General features: G+C 37.0%; 1 protein-coding gene across 1 annotated transcript in view; it reads right to left on the bottom strand.

Annotated features, from left to right (window-relative positions):
* The window catches only part of PLCE1 (phospholipase C, epsilon 1), a 102,712-nt gene that overhangs the window by 78,914 nt on the left and 4,663 nt on the right, over positions 1 to 19,135 (bottom strand). The window contains exon 2 of the mRNA XM_009329287.1: positions 14,541 to 14,832. Within this exon, the coding sequence (XP_009327562.1) occupies positions 14,541 to 14,550 (10 nt within the window). The 5' untranslated portion in view covers positions 14,551 to 14,832. The remainder of the gene's footprint in view (positions 1 to 14,540; positions 14,833 to 19,135) is intronic.

The raw sequence follows: 19,135 nt of genomic DNA, 5'->3' as shown, positions 1-19,135 counted from the left end.
TGGGGAGCAAATAGAAATCCTAGCTATAGACACTGTTCTAGTTGTATCTCTGCACACAGGAATTTTAAATATATTTTAGTTTTTCCCTGTTGCCTTTTTTAAAGCAATTCACTCTATATATGGTTATAGAAAATTGCTGAAGTCTTTTCCTCCTGAGCACTAAGCTCGTATGCAAAATCCTACCTCCACCTTTCAAGACAACCAGTACCTGAAAAGCCAGCATCTCTTTCTCTTTTGTGTTCCATGCACATATTTGAATGGTTTGTTGACAGCTTTTAGGAGGTATACATTCACAAATGCTTTACCTATGAGGTAGACAAGAACTATGTGATATAATTTGATCCTTTCTACTTCACGGCAGTTACAGAACAGTATATTATGAAGATCTGAAACCTAGAAGAAAATTCTACTTTTAACGTTCATTTTCTCTCTCAAATTGAAGACACTATTAAGCTTAAATAATAACAAAACTATTTCATGGTGCTTTAATATATGATACCACAAATAAGTTCATAAAATATTAATTACATTTTCTCAGTCAAGAAAGTGCATACACTGACACAAAACCAGAACTAATTACTGTGATGTTACTCTTCTCAGTAAATACGGCAAAAGCATTCTTTTCTGACGACACTAACCATTTTGTGATCTTTTTAAGTTCAAACTAGTTACTGTATGGGTTTCTTAGCTTGAATTATTAATGCCATAATGGTTTATTGTGGTTTTTGTTAACACTGTTTTTGTTTAATTTATTCACCAATAAAAATGAGGTTTTAAAGATCTCTAAAAAGATCCATCAAGTCTTTAACCTACAAATTCTAGCATGACCTTGTGCAGCTCAGGATGGTTGAGTACATGAAAATAAACTCAGACATTTGGCACATTATGCCCCTCTGAGATTTGCAGAAGTCTCAATACAGTTCCAGTAGCTGCAGTTCCATAGCTGGAGGTAGCAGGAAATGGTAGTATTATCTACAAATATTCTACAAAACAAAGTCTAGTCAAAAAAAAACCACCATGTAGTTTAAGGGCTTTAGGTATAGCTATTTTCAGGATCAGGGCCCAAAGACTAACAATGTTTCCAATCTGAATTCTTCTGAATTCCAGTCTGAAACTTCCAGAAACTCAGTAGAAGAGCAATTTATTTGAAAAAAATCTTATAAGAATTTTTAGAAAAGGTCATACATATTTATGATACTTCAATAACTACTCCACTTTTATAAGGAAATATCCATGTTAAAGAAATATTTGTTCAATTTCTTCGCAGAGCTTTGCAATTTAATTCTGAACAAGCAAATACAGGTGAACAACTTCAGATCAAATCTTCTCCAAATCTAAAAGTAACATATTAAAAGGCATTCGAAACTATAGTTTTTCCAGATTGAGAAGAAAAATGCTCTCAGAAGACACCACTTCTGCCTGTAGCAATATGGTTAAGTCAAAAGGTATGTATCTGTGCTTTACTCCAAAATATCAGAGGAAAGAGAAATTGAAATGGTGACTGGGGAGTAGGGGTAGGGGGAAGAGAAGAGACCTAAAGCAACAGTATCCCCTTTCTAGAAGATCTGAACACTTGATAAAGAAAGCTGAAAATGTGCATGAAATCTGTTGTACACAGTCCATGGGAAATGAAGGATAAAAATATTTGATTGCTGTACAATTGTGCAAAGCCCTTAAAATTAATCACAAGAAGCAATTAAAGGTACTTTTAGCATCAAATTGTATTTCTAGTTCTTTTATTGTTGTTTTGCGCTTGATAAATCTCACTGGTAATTTACTTATTTCAGAATTATTAAAATGTGTAGTAATGCATTTTTATACAAAACAACTATTTCCAAAGCAAATACTTAAACATTAGAAAACTATGTCAATATGAAGCCCCTTAAATAAAAACTAAACAAATTATGCACTAACAAAAATTCTCGTATCAGCTTATTTTCGAGAAAATGCTTGCATCATTCTACCTCAAATCAAAGCTATCAGCCTATCAAAGGCAGAGTCTGAGCTGAATTTATAATTTTAACATTTCTGAAATTAACTAAGATTTTCCCTCCATTTCTTGTAATCCTACTAGGTATCTCAGATTGGTTATCACTGACTGAATAAAGGGATTAAAAACACCGTTATTTTGCAATTAATACAGATACATTTGATATCAGGGCGCTTTTTTTCTGTGCTGTCTGAATCACTGAGGTGAAAATAAAGGTGTTGACAACCAATACAATCTTTCTATTGCAATGGGATACTATCTCTGAATGGTGAATGTTTGCCATAGCCTTTAGTTAACAGCCAGTTTAGGGAAATGGGAGGGTTAGCACATAAAAGACATTCCTTTCACAGAGTAAAATATTAGGAACATTCATTCAAGTTACACATGCCAGTTTAAAAAAAAAATGTAAATATAGGTGTTTCTTCATGACCAATTAGTAGCAAAACATTTCTTTTCCATGCTGCTATGCACTCATGTCATTCAGAAAGGGAAAAAAAAATCAACTGACTTAAGCATCCACAAAACACAAATTGGTTACAAGCTATAAACTTGTATACTGAAGATCCAAGAACAAAAGCTTGCTAAAGAAAAAAAAGCAGAAGTGGATTTACATTCAAAAATATGTTACTAACTTGTAACATTTGAGTCATTTATAAACTTTAGGGAAGAAAATAATTACCTGGTTCTAGTACTTTTAAAAACTTTTATTATATCTGACATTCACATTTTGTCCAGCATTTTTCGTAACAGTCACCTATTTTTGTAGAATAAGTAACAAAGGAAAGTCCCACAGCAAAATCTGGTATCAAAATAGTTGCAATGTGAACCGAATAAATGCAAAGTACACTAAATTACTTATAAATTAAGTAATAATAATATTACATTCCATTTTGAACAAGTTGAAATACAAAATACACACAAGACAGAGAGGACTTTAAATTCCTATTGTTTATATTAAAACCCTACTTCATTTTCCACCTAGCAACAGTTTTAAGTGTCCTTAAAGCACTGTTATTAAATGCAGACATTATAGATCCAACATCAGATTAGAAACCGCCTACCCAATCTACTTCTAACTCTGGAAATAAAACTATCACTTCATTTTAACCACCTACATATAATCAGAACCGTGTGCTATGGGCCACAGAAATGCAAATCTTACCAGCAAACGCGTCTTCCATTGAATCTTAGATTCCTCCTAAAATGCCAGAAGAGCAGGTACTTCCAATACCACAGAAAGCCTGCACGCTGCACTTGTCCAAACTAACAGTCAGGCAACAGCTGCTCAGTTTAAAGCTACAAACTGTGGCAAAATGCATAACTGACGTGCCTTGTGTAAGCCATGAAGAAGACATGCATTTGGCTGGCTCACTGAAAGGTCAGGTTACCCACCTCCCCAGAAAAAAAGCTGAAACACTGGGATTCGAATGGAAGGAAGTTTAGAAATTAAGGACGAGCATACATCCTGCTAAGACTAAAAGCATTTGATTTTGACAGCAGAGTTATAAACAAGAGTGATTTAAATTCTGCTGGATTTTTGTCTTTAAATATATTAAGAAATAAGCTAGCCTACACCCAAGCTTTTGTACAAGTTATATTTATATCAGTGTTGTTTAAACAGGCCAAAAGCAATAAACGGAGTTAGTTTTGTTTTAGGAAACTTCAGCTGAAGCATTACAAAAACCGCGACGTGGGTTTCTTTATTAGCGAATGCCCTACCTTTACAGCTATTATGCGCTCTGCACTGGAGTCTCTAATAAAAGGCAATAGCATTAGCTTTAACGGGACAAAGGGCTATGACTTAGGCAACAATCCAAAAAAGTTTCTTTGAGAGGCAAAGAAGAAGAAAACCTCCCCGAGGCTTCCAGAAGCATCATTAACTGTAAAGAAACTACAAATAGAGGGACTTAAAAAGACAGCATAGCCTGTCAGGCTGCATCTATGTTAGTAAACCACACAGACACCAAAACTCTGCCTTGATCCCAGCAGCCGTTAGTATCAGGCTCTGGCATTTTTATCACTTCTTTTCTTCATTCTAACCTTAGCCTTGTCTACACACAGTTTACATCACTTTTACAAGCAGCAGGACTACATCAGTGAAAAGTTAGTTATGAAATTTGCTAGAGTACACAAGACTGAAAAACAACACACTGCCACAAGAAAACTTTCTCCATTTCCCCAGGAAGTCTGAGAGAGCGAGCGATCTGTGCAGAACTGGAATGCGAGCAGTACACTTAGAGTCACTTTGTTTATATGGTGAGTATACCTCTTGTCTGAAAAACCTCTACTGGAGGAATGGTCGTGGAACCCAGCCAACACACCGTTATTTTTTCATTGACAATACCAGCATAATCTTTCTTAAGTGGAAGAATGACAATTTAGTGTTGTTTCCAACTTCAGGTGAAAACTAGCGTGCTTAGATTTCTGAAGAATTCATGTTAAATATGATAATATAAGGACCCCAAGGGGATACAGTATAGAATTTTAAAATTAATTTATTTATAAATATCAATTTTATTAATGCTATCTCCCTGAAAAAATACAAAATAAACCATCAGATTAAACATTTATCATCGTTATAGGGTCAATACTAAAGAATTTTCCACTAATTATAAAAGCAAATATCTGAAAACCTAAAGGAAAAAATCAGAATGTTCTTGATTCTATGAAGAAAACTGTACAGTGTATCTTAGAATTAAACCCCCAAAAAATTGTGTCCGGATATAAATAAAACAGCATTATTCTACAAAAGTTGATTTTCTTCTAATTTGTTTCCTAGAAACAAAACTTCAAGGGAATCTTTAGACATGACTCGAGTCATCTTGAGGCTTGAGGTCCTTGGGGTTTTTTGCTTATGATTGACATGCTAACATAAACATACCGAAAAAGTTCCATTCTACACTTTAAAAGTTCCCATGGACACTACTTTTACAAGGTCCATTCAAACAAATGTTCAGACCTTTAAAATAATAAACAATAATAAGAAGTTTAGGGATTAACTATCTGCACTTAGAATCCCATTTCATTTTTTCTGAAGACTAATTACTCTTCATAAAAAAATAAGTTTGATTTTAAAACTAACATCACTGCACAAACTTCTGCTCTCTCAGCCTTCATCCACAGACATTAGTACGTCCTTCATTCCTTTCCTCACAACAAAGCTCTAATAGCACAGTCAGACTCAGTCTATGAATTAAACTCCTTTTTCTGCTGGTGGAAGCAACAGCTATAGACTACCAACAAAAATATTACTGTAAGCAGAGACTCAGCTACATAAGTTAAAGGATCACTAGTGTACCAAACTTCCATATGATATTATCAGAACTAAAATCTATACAAAACCATCCAAAACTCAGTTCTGTTTCTTAACACCGCTTAGCTGTTAAGAATCCTAAGCGGATATAGATCCTATCTCCTATACACTGGTTAGGATATCCAGATCCATACAAACATGTACCTTCCTGTACCATGAGTACGATACCTGTTCTGTCCAAAGGAGCAATTTTACAGATGAAAATATTTTTAGATTTTTTTACTTAGATTACTTACACTAGTTAACTTCAATCTACTGCCTGGATCAATTATGTGTCTTTTCATCTTGCAGTAATATACCTTACTGAACCCAGAAAGAGGACTATAATGACGAGACAAGCTATGCTGGCAAAGCTTAATTCTTTGTGCCTACAATGTATTAAACCTGTTGGATTAAAGGAAGTTTTTGTTAAATTAATGTTGGCAAGGATCCTCCTTAAGTCCTTCTCCTACTGCCCTTGCTGTGACTAACCTGGCTGCAGCCAGGCCTGACTAGATGGTGACAGGTCTGGGAGACTGACTGCAGCGATCTTTCCCTTCTGCCAGTTTACAGAGACAACTATCGTAGCCAGCTCCAGACAGTCCCAGGTGTCCCTTGCCTACAGCTGTCCTCCCAAATCTTTCTCCTTCTTTCTGCCATCTTAGCCTTGATCTGTGCTTCCTGCCAGGTCACTCCTAATTCTGCCCCTGACCTGCACTTGTTCCTGGTTCTCCTGATCTACATCCTGGAGCCAACCAGGTAGCATGAAATCCTTGGTTTCCTGACCCACACCCTTGCCTCAGGCCACATTATCTACTTACTGTCTGACGTGTCTCCTGGATTTGATTTCCTCTCCTACAGTGTGTTGCCTGACCCATCTTCTTACCTTAGATTCTCAGCCTGAGACACGTTTCATCTTCTCAGGTCTTAATCTCAGCTCATTTGGCTTTATCCCTTACTCTAGCTAGTCTTAACCTTTGGGCCCAAAGGTTAAGCAGACCACAGACCAGCTACATCATGTTGGCCTTCCTCAATCTGTGCACATAAAGCTTGTATCGCCCATGACTTCTGACATACAGCTGTCAGACAATTGCCCCAGCTTCAGGGATCCTGGAATTTCCCCAATATTGTAACAAAAAGCCTCGTGCAAAGGGTACAAGAAACAGCAGTGAGAGAAGCTACAGAGACTTGGGTCCTCTTTGCTGCCCAATCTTTGCTGGATGGCAAAGTCTACAGAAAAAGGGTAGTCTCTGAATACTGAGGGCTGACTGAAGTAGGTTTTCTTAAGATCAATATAGTCTGCCTGCATGTTCATGACAAATTAGTTTCCTTGTGTTCTTGGTCAAAAATTGTTGCTGTCTTTTCAACAAGTTCTGAGTAACCTTTCTCTGGAAGATGAACAACAATAATCAAGGATGCAGTCTGATATGTATCACTTAAGAAAGTGGCATCAGACTTAAACAGCTTTGAAAGATGCTAAAGTGAAAAGAATATCGATACGAAATATTTGCTGTCTGCTCCATCCTCAGACACCTCTTTTCACTTTTCTTTTGTTTTTCTTAGATTACAAAGCTACAGAAGTTATCCTCGTAATGGGGTTCAGAGGCAGGGGCGCAGGGAAGGAAGGGTAAATGTTTCTTTCCAGCAATGACTCTGGACACAGTCATCAAATACAAAGCACAAATGTTTTCACATACTCTAGTTCCTTCCTTAAGATTTAAAAAAAGACCCAAACCTTTTTTTCACTTTCTGTAAAAAAAAATTGTCAACACCACATGAACTGTGACAATGACTGAGTCTTCAAACATGATTCCAGTGAAAGTTCTGGCCCATTAACAACTATGAACAAACTTCTGTAACAATCAATTTGTAAGAAACATAACAGGCTGAGAAGCAGGATTTCCTTTCTATGGGAAGAAATCTGGTTTCAATCCAAATCTCACCAAAAGACATTCTCAAAACTTCTTACTAACCAGAAATTCTGAGTTACATACAGAGGTGCTAAAACAGTGCAGCTGAAATGTCTTCAGCGTTCATACGTGAAAATTATGTTCTCTGCAGTAACAAAGATGCTGACAAGGATGTGAATGTCACTGACCAGCTGTGGGAACTCCAGGCATCTGTGGTTCCCGGGAGTCCACTCTCAGACTGTCCATGTGCTACCGGGACTGGAGTCACAGCTCCTCAGTCGGGAGCCTGACAGCTCTGTGAGCCATCTGAGAGCAGGGCTTGCAGGCTCACCGCTCCAGACCCAAGAGATGAGTCTCCTACAGAGCAGGCCCTACATGAGTTTTAAAGACTCTCAGTCCCAGATCCACATGACTGGGAATTCTGGCTTCAGAGGTGTGGTATGTTTGGAAGCCTTCTCTGGAACTAGCAACACTGGCAGCGATCTGCCCACAAGACCATCCTAGTCCTGGGGACTCAAGAGCATTTAGGGTCCTTAGCTACCAAACAAAACCTTAGAGCAGTATTTCCTGGAGCTGGACTACTGGTGACTATTAAGGTTCATTGCTCAGGTCACTAAATAACTCCTGAAGGACCGAACACGAAGAACTCACAATATGCTTAGTGCTAGGGAGACATAAAACCAGGAGCCTATCCCAGCATTAGGGACTCTGTGTTTGCAGCATCCCTATTTCTGGGGCAGATATTACATAAAATCCCTAACTACAGAGCGTATAAAGGTTTTGAGAGGTCTTCCTTTTAAATCATGAAGGACACTCCCCATTAAAGTAATGGGCTCCTCTTTAAACAGATCATGCAAGGGAGCGGTGAACTTTATCACCAGGAATTGCAAATATTTTGAAGGAAAAGTAGTGGAACGCTGTCTGGTCCAGAAGAGGTCCTCCAAACACAGATCCGACAGCCCTTGAGAGCCTTTCAAGACTAACTGATACAGACTGGTTTTAATAAACAAATTCCCTTCCACTTTTGAAGCTTTTTAAGAACTCTCTTGAAAATCATTCCAAGCACAGTAATAATTACTCTAGAGTTGACAACCGTCTAAATTGTGTCCACAGTTTCATGTCTGTACTGAAGCTTAACTTGTAGCGAAGCTGAGGAATGGTTTTACCTGGTGGAAGATAAACATCTACTTGACATGGACCTTGGTATCATGTTACATGTCTTTGGCCCAAGACTGGATATACTGCAACACAATCTGTACATGGGCTGTCCCTTAGAGCAATTGAGAAATCATGAAGTGTGGAATTCAGTAGTCCACCTACTCTATGTCCCCTGTGCATCAGTTTTCTACTGCTTTCAGACTGAAACTGAAGTTATTGGTCTGAGCTGTAACTTTCTAAATGGCTTGTGACTTTCTTACCAGAAGAACTTCATTCCCCCTCACACTGGTGTACTAGTGATCAACACAGGTGCACAAACTAGATTTATTTTTTTTTTAATTGGTAAGAGAAAAGGAAGAGTTTCGAGCGCTTTCCCCGAGAGCCTCTCACCTCTGTAAAAAGCATCTATTCCCAGCCTGAATAGCAAAGGTCCATACACCATGTTCCATGTCCTACTGTGAGGGCTTCAGTGACTAGATGAGAGGGTAGGAAAAGAGCTTTCTGCTCTGCTGGCTGTTTTAACTGTTTTGGATAAGGTATGACAGTCATTATGCTCGAGACAAAAAACAGGGCACTTTTTTGTATTTTCATAATTTCAGGAAAAAAAAAAAGTAAAAAGTTTGTGTGAGAGAAGCACTTTGGTGCAATTCTGAGTACCACTGAGTTAAAAAAAAAAAAAAAAAGGCACTAAAAATGCAGTTCCCGCAAAGCCGAAAGGCATGAGGGGAAGCAACCAGGCTCTATACCTGCTGCTCAGCCACATGCCCATTAAGTGATATTCTGCAGTTTACAGTCATGCATTTAATGACATGACTACATGAACCTATAAATGAACTCCATAATAAAACAATAAAGATTAGCTAACTTGTTTATGATAATTGTTTTTACAAGTAGAATAAAAACCCTACCTTTCAGATTCAGATGGAAACTTTTTCTCAATAGAGCTATCACCCTCACTGAAAAAAATGCATAGGTGCAGTCAACTTTTCCTTTCAGTGTAGTCACATGTTTGTTACTTTCTGCTTCCTCCAGCATGTCATGTTTCTGTGATAGCACAAGAAAAGAACTTCCAAAAGAACACAGCCAGTAGACAATATTCTCCAACCCCGAAAAAAAGGTATAACCAAGCTGTTTCCTAATTTGGAACAAGAAGAACTATACTTTAAAAAAAAAAAAACAAAAAAGTCTTAAAAGCCAGTAAACTGAAGCCTACAATTTTATGTTTACTTGCAAGATAACTCATTTAAACTAAATCTTGCTCCATATACATTAAAAGACCTCTTTTCTTCAAATCATTTGTCACTGGTAATTTTGGAGTAAGATGCATATACAACCCTCCTACTCCCAAACATTTTACAAAATAAAACTAGAATTACCCAGATAATCCATATTTTTCAATCAAATAAAAATAGAATCCTCTTACACTTAAGAATATATTTGCATAGTGCCCGCACAAAGGAAATGATATGTTTAAGTAAAATACATGACAATGTATACAGACATTAAAAACTAAAATATTAATCACAGCACATTTTAAACACAGTTGTGTTTTGGCTATGTTATGGGCAAACATTTTGATGAAGCCCTCTTAACTCATTGAACTGAAATGCATAATACATATACAAATATCTAAGGCAATTTAGAGATCTCTAACTCAGGACACAATTTGACAAAATGAAGCACTCGGCGGCAATACTAGGCCAAGGTGACTTTGCCCCTTATTGTTCCCCTCTTTTACAGGACTTTTTGAAGTGAAATCAGTTTCTAGGAACAGACACCCAGGTGCTCTCTCTTCTTGAGAGAGGTGATGAAAGTTGACACTGGCATTGCCACTCATCATCAGTTCAGAGCCTCAGATGTGTAAACTTTTACTCTAATACGCAACAGTACTCATCATTGTCTAACACTAAGTAGTAACATGCAATACAGCAAGTCTTCAATAGCATCTTTATGTAGCGCAAGATCTGTTGAACTGGATCCACCACAAAAATGTTTTACTATAATTACTTCATAATAATTCACCACTTCTTCCTGCTTTTATTTACAATGTTTTTAGGTATTACAACATTTATAGGACACAAAGGAAGTTTGAGTTCAAATTTCTGAGTGGCAGAACAGTAACTAGATAGTTTAAAAATTCTTTTATTTATGCTTATATAACATTGCAAATTACTTTTGATGATAGTTTAAAATAAATTTATATAATCTTTTGTCTTCATAATGCATTCTATATGTCAGTGCTATTGGTGTTCACATTTTCATTTGCTAGTGGTTCCTTTTATTTATTTCAAGTAATCAATATAATTGCTGCCTTTGGGCATGCCTACCTCTGTATAGTGAAGTACGGTGCAATGATGCTCAAACTACCACCATCTCAGCTACTGCCATCACCAGAAAGGGTTGTATTTTGAAGGATTATTAACTGGGGCTGCCTATATTGTTTTCAAACCAACCACTATAGGGGATTTCTCTGCATCATGAGAATACTCCAGCCAGATTCGAATGAGTCAGCAAAAGGTCATGTGTCTACACTGCACTATCCTGCACAAACCTGAAGTCTATAATTTCTTTCTTTCTGAAAGAAATGAACATCACATCACCACTCTCCTGCGCTTCCATCAGGATCTTTATGTTTGGACTTTCAACTGCACTATGACGTCTTCCTACATTGCAAATCGTTTTTCAAGTAAAATTTTAAAGGAAAAACTGTAAGACAGGTTCTAATACAAAAACTGAAAAATAAATATATTAAATACAAAGACCTGAGAACCTATGCTTGAAGTTTTTGTGGAAGCAAGCCAACACTTGAAAACCTGTCCTGTCACAGCTTGTGAAACACAGTAACAAGAAACATTTGCTATTCTTGATCAAAACAGTAGAAAAAAATCAGAGAAGAGGTCTTCCCTCCATTCTTCAACAGGCTGAGCAACATGAAGAAAGCCAAACTAAAAGACATAATACTAATTTCCTGTTGCTGATACTAATTCAGGGCAGTGCACAGCACTGAAATTACTACATGGGCACTCACAACCTCTGACTGTCAAAGCAAATATTTATTTTCGTCTCTCTGCAACATATGATACTTTTAACTTAGATATACTGCTATCTTGTCTGAGAAAGGGTGGTAGGGCCCAGATGAAATGCACAACAGTTTGAACTGTTTCCAGAGGGCTACAAGCCACAAGTGCTGATGGAAATATCACCTTCATTATTGTACCGGTTTTGGCTGGGTCAGAGTTAATTTTCTTCATAGTAGCTCGCATGGGGCTATGTTTTGGATTTGTGACCAAAACAGTGTTGGTAACACAGGGATGTTTTAGTTATTGCTGGACAATGCTTACACAGCATCAGGCCTTTTCTGTTTCTCATGCTGCCTCACCAGCGAGCAGGCTGGGGGTGCACAGTAGTTGGGAGGGGACACAGCCGGGACAGCTGACCCCTACTGACCAAAGGGAAATCCCACACCATACAACATCATGCTCAGCAATAAAAGCTGGGGGAAAGAGAAGGAAGGGGGTACGTTCGGAGTGATGGCGTTTGTCTTCCCAAGTAACCGTTACGCATGATGGAGCCCTGCTTTCCTGGAGATGGCTGAACACCTGCCTGCCCATGGGAAGGAGTGAATGAATTCCTTGTTTTGCTTTGCTTGCATGCGCGGCTTTTGCTTTACCTATTAAACTGTCTTTATCTCAACCCATGAGTTTTCACACTTTTACCCTTCCGATTCTCTCCCCCATCCCACTGGGGGGAGTAAGCGAGCAGCAGCGTGGTGCTTAGCTGCCTACCAGGATTAAACCACAACAACTATTAAACCAGACCAGGACCAATATATTCCCTTTTCAACACCTCCAAATAACTACTAAGTGAAGTGTTCCAAAGACATGCTGTATCCTGTGATAAATCCTCCACTGCATTTGACAGAGTTGTTATCGATGCCAATTGAAAGTTATCAGGTTTAGATGAGATTAGCTTACGGTTGAAGTTAAATCCAGCAGTAAGAGAGGATGTTGGACAGATGAAAAGAAACTTTTTATCAATCTGCATGGACAGGACGATTTTCTTTCTTAAAAGGTACACACCCATGAATGATAACCACAGCTCTGAATTCAGAATACTGTTGGGTTCCTTGCTAATGCTAATGTATCAGTTAGTAACATCGCCAAGTAACACTCTAAATGTTTTTAGAGAGGACTCTGTTACTGATACCTTCGTCATTTCTCAGACATATTAAATCACCGTGATATACCTGAACACGAACCTTCCACATCCAGAAAACTTCATTATCCTGAAGCCGCAGCACATTTCTTCCTCAACAGAAACCACTACAGTAAGTCATACCTAAACCACTACAGTAAATCAAATCTTTACTATTTACACAGGTTGTCTGTGGAATTGCAAATCAAGTTCAAGATCTTTGCCTTTTCTTTAAGGTCTCACTTGCTTGGGCTCAGAATACAACAACAGAAGCATACACCATACAATATGGGCACCGCAGAGATCCCCAAACTAGTGCAAAGTGTGCTGGTACACAGAGCACACATGTGCAGTCACTAGCTCAGGCTCTATAAAAAGATACAGCCATATCAGCATGTCAGTGAGCCTGAGCTAATTGCTGCTGCTGCTTCCAGCTTCAGAACTCAGCAGCTCTATGGTGACAGTTGCCAGCTGGGTTTTTCAGGCACTGCAGCAACTTGCCCCATGGGAGGCTGACATTTGTACTCAGGGGACAGAACATCCTTAGAGTCTTGATCAGGTCTGGGGCATCAAAACCCTATGCTCTTTTCTCCCACTCTGTAGGAAGAAGGTCTACCACACTGCACCACCAAGTACATGACTCAGTTCTTTCAACCTTGCTTTCCAGAGCTGTCGCAGGAATGTACATGTTTATTTTTCTAAAGCACTCATCCCCCCAGAACAAATAAAAACCAAACAAAAAAAGGAAAAACCCTACCAAAATAGGACACTGTATTGTACGTATCTTTGTCTCACAGACGATGAGGGTATGTGAAGCTTAGTATTGTTGCTCAACATACTACTGAAATTCACTCAGATGCTACAGTTTGCCATCTGTACCTGTTGTTCTTCTACCATTTTAGTGCGCCTCTGCCATTTGGTTCACCTAAAGAGAGACTAATTAAAACTAGAAAGGGACACTCTTTGGGATAAAAATAAGACAACCTAATCTGAGCACAAACTATATAATTATTTGTGAAAATTAGGTCAGTATCTGCACTAGTTAAGGAACTGCACTGAGAATTCTGTACTGATTTTGTCATGTTGCTGTAAAATTTTGGGCAAGCCGTAATATCCGCATGCTTCAGTTCTACAATTGTACAACTGAGATACTACATCCTTTTGTTACAGTGTATCAGATAATGATAAATCCCCAAATGCTTGAGTACCTTAGGAAATATTCTAGGCATTAATTAATTAAAATTAATTTAAAATGCAGTTACTGTTCTGTACAAAACCCTGTTTTAATGCAATGAATTTATACCAAGAATGCCTTTGTCCTGTTTAACTTCCAAAACTGACCAAACTAAATCACATAATGGTATTCTTATTGCATAAGAAGATGATCAGCATGGGAAGTTAGTATGTAACATCCATCCTCCAACAGGCATTTTCCACACAGACAATACCCATGTTATTTGAAATGATCCAATACTAGAAAGATGATGGATCCAGGAGAAGACCAACAATAAATCACTAATGAATTGTACATACTTACCACACAGTGCTATGCTGACAGCTAGTTGTATAATGACAATAATTACCAAGTAGAGTATATTCTCCTTTCTCAATTCCTGAACCAAGTCAGCCCATGAGCAGGAGTGCTCGGTAAATGAGAAATACTATACAAAGGAACTCCCTAACAACAATGGCTTAGGCATTAACTTTGGATGCAGACAGGAACATTTCTAAAAAGAAAATAAAACTGAAAAGGTGTCTGTTTTGTAATAAGAATCTTTTCAGTTTTGCATGCATTTTTACTTTATTAAACTAACATAGCTAGTCATTATGACACATAATGATTGCAAAGGAAAATCTTTGAAAACATGAAAACCTTTTTTATCTGTTAGCTTTATATATGAGTATATAAACTACAGAATATTATATAGTATTATATATTTTGCAATACACCCTATACTTAAAGAGGACAGGGTTCAAAAAATTAAATCTTCATTACCTTTAAGCATTGTTCTTCCAGTTGATCCTCCAAAGATATTCAAAAGACCACTTCTTGCACCTAATGATGTAGTTGCTTCTAGTAAAGCACCAGTTACATAGTTAGAGAGTGCAGTCCTCTGTAAAGTGGCACGATATTGACAGTAAGCACCTGTTACGCATGGTTTTACACAAAAACCATCACCTTTGCATAGACAGTCTGTATCAAACGTTGGGAGCTTTCTCAGAAGATGAGGAAAATATTCAAAAATATCTTCTGCTCCTTCTTCTTCTTCTCTCACTGTATTGAAGATCTGTAAAGAACGCAGAAGTATGAACTGTTAGTTCATTTGCTTAAGATAATAAACTGAACATCAAAAAATTCCAAACTAGCATGAATTCTTGTAAAGTTCAACAGCCTCAGAAAAAAGGCACTGTGTTAAAACACTGCATTTATGCATTAAACCTGAAATATCTATGAATCCAAAACTGATTTGTGAAGATTTTGAGTTCGGTTCCCAAACAGGCAATTTAAATAAGACGGCATTCTGGCTTTCAATCTATGGTTAAAAGCATTCTAATGAAAACCAGTTTTAAGGATCACCATTAGACAAAAAAATGCCACATCAATACATCTGGTCAACATTTAAAATAAAGAATATACACAAAATTATCTGTAAGACTATTAAATCTATTGTACTTTCAGTAAAGTCTTACAGATATCAGTAGCAGAAAAACAGATCTACTCAGGATTTGCACTTTTCCTTGCTGAGTGGGGTGGGTTTTTGCAAACAGAAATGGTTTTAATCACTGTGAGCAATCTTTCAAAATGTTCTGGTGTCACATTCATTACATTACTTGCAGCCTACGCACAGGTCCTCTATCTAATATTGGTTTAGTATTCTTTTTCCAATATTTGTGTTAACACACTAATGAACTTCAGTCTGTGGCTTAGCAACTAAGTAATGTTTGCTTATTTAAAAAAGTCCAATGATCAAAGCAAGAATCTGGAAGAAATCTTTCATTTAGTATACAAGGAGAGACTTGATTCTTTGCATTCTTGTATGCTGACTTACTGATTAACATTACAATTTGTTTCAATGATCTGTGCTTTGTAATTACAAAGTGTAAACTACCAAACTAAAAATTAACACAGGGAAAGGTCATTATAACTGTTACCAGGACAGGTCCTGAGACAATTTTCATGGGGTTGTTCCCCATCAGTCCTTAGATGTGCACAAGAAATAAGCTGATGGCTTAATGACAGGTTTTTTGTGATTAATGGCTTGTTTCTTGTTGCCATCCTTCCCCACATATAAACAAAACACAGCTATCCATCAACATGGCAGAAATCGCATCCAGTCCTATGATGCAAGCACATGTGTGCTCAGTCAAATGATAAGAAACTGTTTGCACAGTCTGTGCATGCCACATGTCAGAGGCACCAGCACCCTCACCACAGCACACACACATGCCCAGCCACGTAACCACGGAGGGAAGCGGCTCCCAGCCGCACAGGGATCTGCACACACGTCCACTTCTGCCCCAAGACCTGCATTTACCCTGTCATGTAAGTGAGGAAGGTTCGAATGCTCTGCTCTCACGAGGTCTCTCACCCTCTACAAACAGAAGTTGTGAACGATGATGTAATTCTTTCATCCAGGTAAAGAAATTGAGAATAGCAGAAGCTTTGATTCGGATACTAAATTCAAAATTTGGCAAATTGTTTACTTCTTATTTATTTTTTGCCATAAACCAGAAAATCAAGTAAAATGCAGTATTTATTAAAGTATATATTTCTTAGCTTTAATTTTTATATTAAAAACTTATTGGGGAAAACAGTAAAACTTTATTCAAAATATAATAATTTATTAACTAGTAATGTAATTCAATTATTTGAAAAAGAGCACTGATATATTTATTAACGTAAAATAAATTTTAAAAATCTTCCATATGTTGACTGTGACTTATATAACTCAATTCCATTAGAAATACGGCTTCTATGATTCATTACACAGTGAAATGCTGTGGTATCTATCTTTTCCCCCCGCCTCTCCCTGCAAATTTTCCAAAATTTATTTGGTCTGAGGCTTCTAGAAATATTAAGCCTTTACTTGAGCCTCTTTATCTTCTTTTCTTTGGTATACAATAGTTTTATGGATTCTCAGGCTCTCAGTAAGAACACTGCTCATCTCCACCTTTAGTCAGGAAAAAAGTGTACTCTTGGAGTGCACATTATCTGGATAGGATATGTGAAGACCTTTTAATCAGCTAAGCATCTGCAAGGAACAATGGGACGTGCACAAGAGACACCTTTCCAAAAGGTGTACTGTAAAATAGTGAACCTGCCTTATGCATGGATTATGAGTGTGTCACTTGTAGCAGACATAATTAGTCTTTTTAGCTTGTTTAAAAAAATATTTAGTTAATGAAAATAATTTAACTTCTCAAAACTGCAGTTACCTTCCAAAATATTTTTAAAATTGGGTTCTGCAACTTATAAAGGCATGTTCTGTTGCCTACACAACTAAAATTTCTTTCAGCTGCCAAAGCAAAGAAACCATTTGTTGACAGAAATAGGCGACTGTTTTGCTGGAGAGATTATACATAGAATAATGGTGTTAATCTCTTTTGTATAAAGTAGACTTCAGGGCACTAGCTGTCTCCAAAGACTCTACACTTCATATAACATTTTCAAATACTGTTTGTTTTGATGTGTTAAAGCTCTGAATGTTACTTTTGCTGCACACAGATTAGGTTATGGAAAAATACAGACTTACAATGTGTATACTTATCAGCCACTGAAAAGAACTGAAACAATCAGAATAGGAACATATCCCTCAGGTAACTGATAGGGAAAATCCCCTTTCAGTGAGATTGCACCAGACAACTGGGGAAACTTAATCTTGCCTGGAAGACAAAAAAGTTGATTCCAACCCAGGGCTTACAGTTCATCCTGGCAGATGTAGTTATATTGATCTGTATCACTACCAAAGAATGATTACTGTAATTAAAAATGAATGTGAACCAAAAAGAGTAAAATGCAGTACTAACCTGACAGCTACCTGTCAAAAAACAATGATTCACAAGGGCGTATCACTCCTGATTCACTTTTGCCTTCCGCATCAAATTAAAGACTTCAAAGATTTCAAAGCCATCTGCAGTCTGATGCTGCGGTATCTCACATACTAAGTATCGAGCAGTAATTCACAAGAAACTGAGGATAGTATCTGGATCTAAAAGCGTTGCAATATTAAATGTACTTCAAATTTCTTTTTAAGTAGTGCCAAGTACTGACGCTTACAGGAAGGAGTTTAAGGTGACCTTTCTTATCTATACCCCTGTAATGAGCACACGTAGATGGTAAAATTTATATGTAACTACAGTACCTCAAGATTTACTTTAGTCAATAAAAGCATTCATTCTAACACTTTTCCTTTTATCTCTTTTTTTCACGATACTTTTAAAATAAGAAATGAGCTGAAATAGGTCACTCCATATACTAATGCAGCATCACTCCAATGAAAGTGTACTATGGCTTTGACAGATTTTTACTTTCTTCTATTTTTAAACAGATTTTAATGTTAAGCAAAAAGAATATAAAAATTACTTGCAACATAAAATTTTTCCAGAAGGCTTCAGAAGAAAACATGTCCTCCAACTCAAAAACGAAAATTAGCATTAAAATAAAGATTAAATTCAGGCAGAATTCCATCCTTGTAGTTTTATAACCAAGTCCATATTTGGAAAATAAATGGAAACAAAATAGATCTTTCAGCTCTTAATAATGTATGCAATAAATCACCAAAACTTTACTTTAAAAAAAACTCAGTTTTGCTTCCAGTAACTTAGAATGGTATCTGTGAGTTAACTTATTGATAACCTTCAGGCAGTAAAACTTTCTTACAGTGACAACAGACATTTTGTTAAGATATTCTTTAAAAATAACTATAAGAACAAGTAATGCTGGCTTTGAAACTACTCTGCATTTTTCTCTTATAATCTTTTCTTCTGCTTAATCACCACTACAATTGCAAAGTGCATGTCCTTTTCTCCACACCCATTACTGTAGGTTTACTACATAAAAGTGGCAGAAACCTAAACACCATAGCCGTTCTTAGCCCTATGGTTTACAACAGATATTCCCCCCAAAATGAAGGTGGAGTTCACAGGTGCTGCTGTACTGGAAATATTGGATATAGAAGTTCATAAAAAATAACTGTTCTGATTTCTTACTTAAACTTACACGTATAACTTCCTGCATCTAGCAGCTGCTTGGTGCATATGAAACCCAGAAATTGGAATTAAGAACCAACCAAAGATTGCTGTTATTAGGAAGCAGGCTTAATTTCTCTAACTTTATTATAATAATAACGAATATGTGTACGCAAAAAGTTCACTGTAAAGAACAGCCATGAAAAATTATGCTTATTGCTACTACACTATAAAAATAACAGAAAATAGGCCCTAATGGGGCTTTAATAATTGTTTCTGTCCAAACTCTTTCTAAAAACGTCCATCGATATATCCTGAATGATAGTACCAACTGAGCACAAATATATATATATATATATTTGTTTGTGCTCATTTGATTCTATGTTTCAGTCTTTTTTCCTG

This window comes from Pygoscelis adeliae, unplaced genomic scaffold (assembly GCF_000699105.1).
Source record: "Pygoscelis adeliae isolate BGI_AS28 unplaced genomic scaffold, ASM69910v1 Scaffold797, whole genome shotgun sequence".
Classification (NCBI taxonomy): Eukaryota; Metazoa; Chordata; class Aves; order Sphenisciformes; family Spheniscidae; genus Pygoscelis; species Pygoscelis adeliae.
Note: the sequence above shows the minus strand (reverse complement) of the source record. Positions and strands in the feature narration are given on the sequence as shown.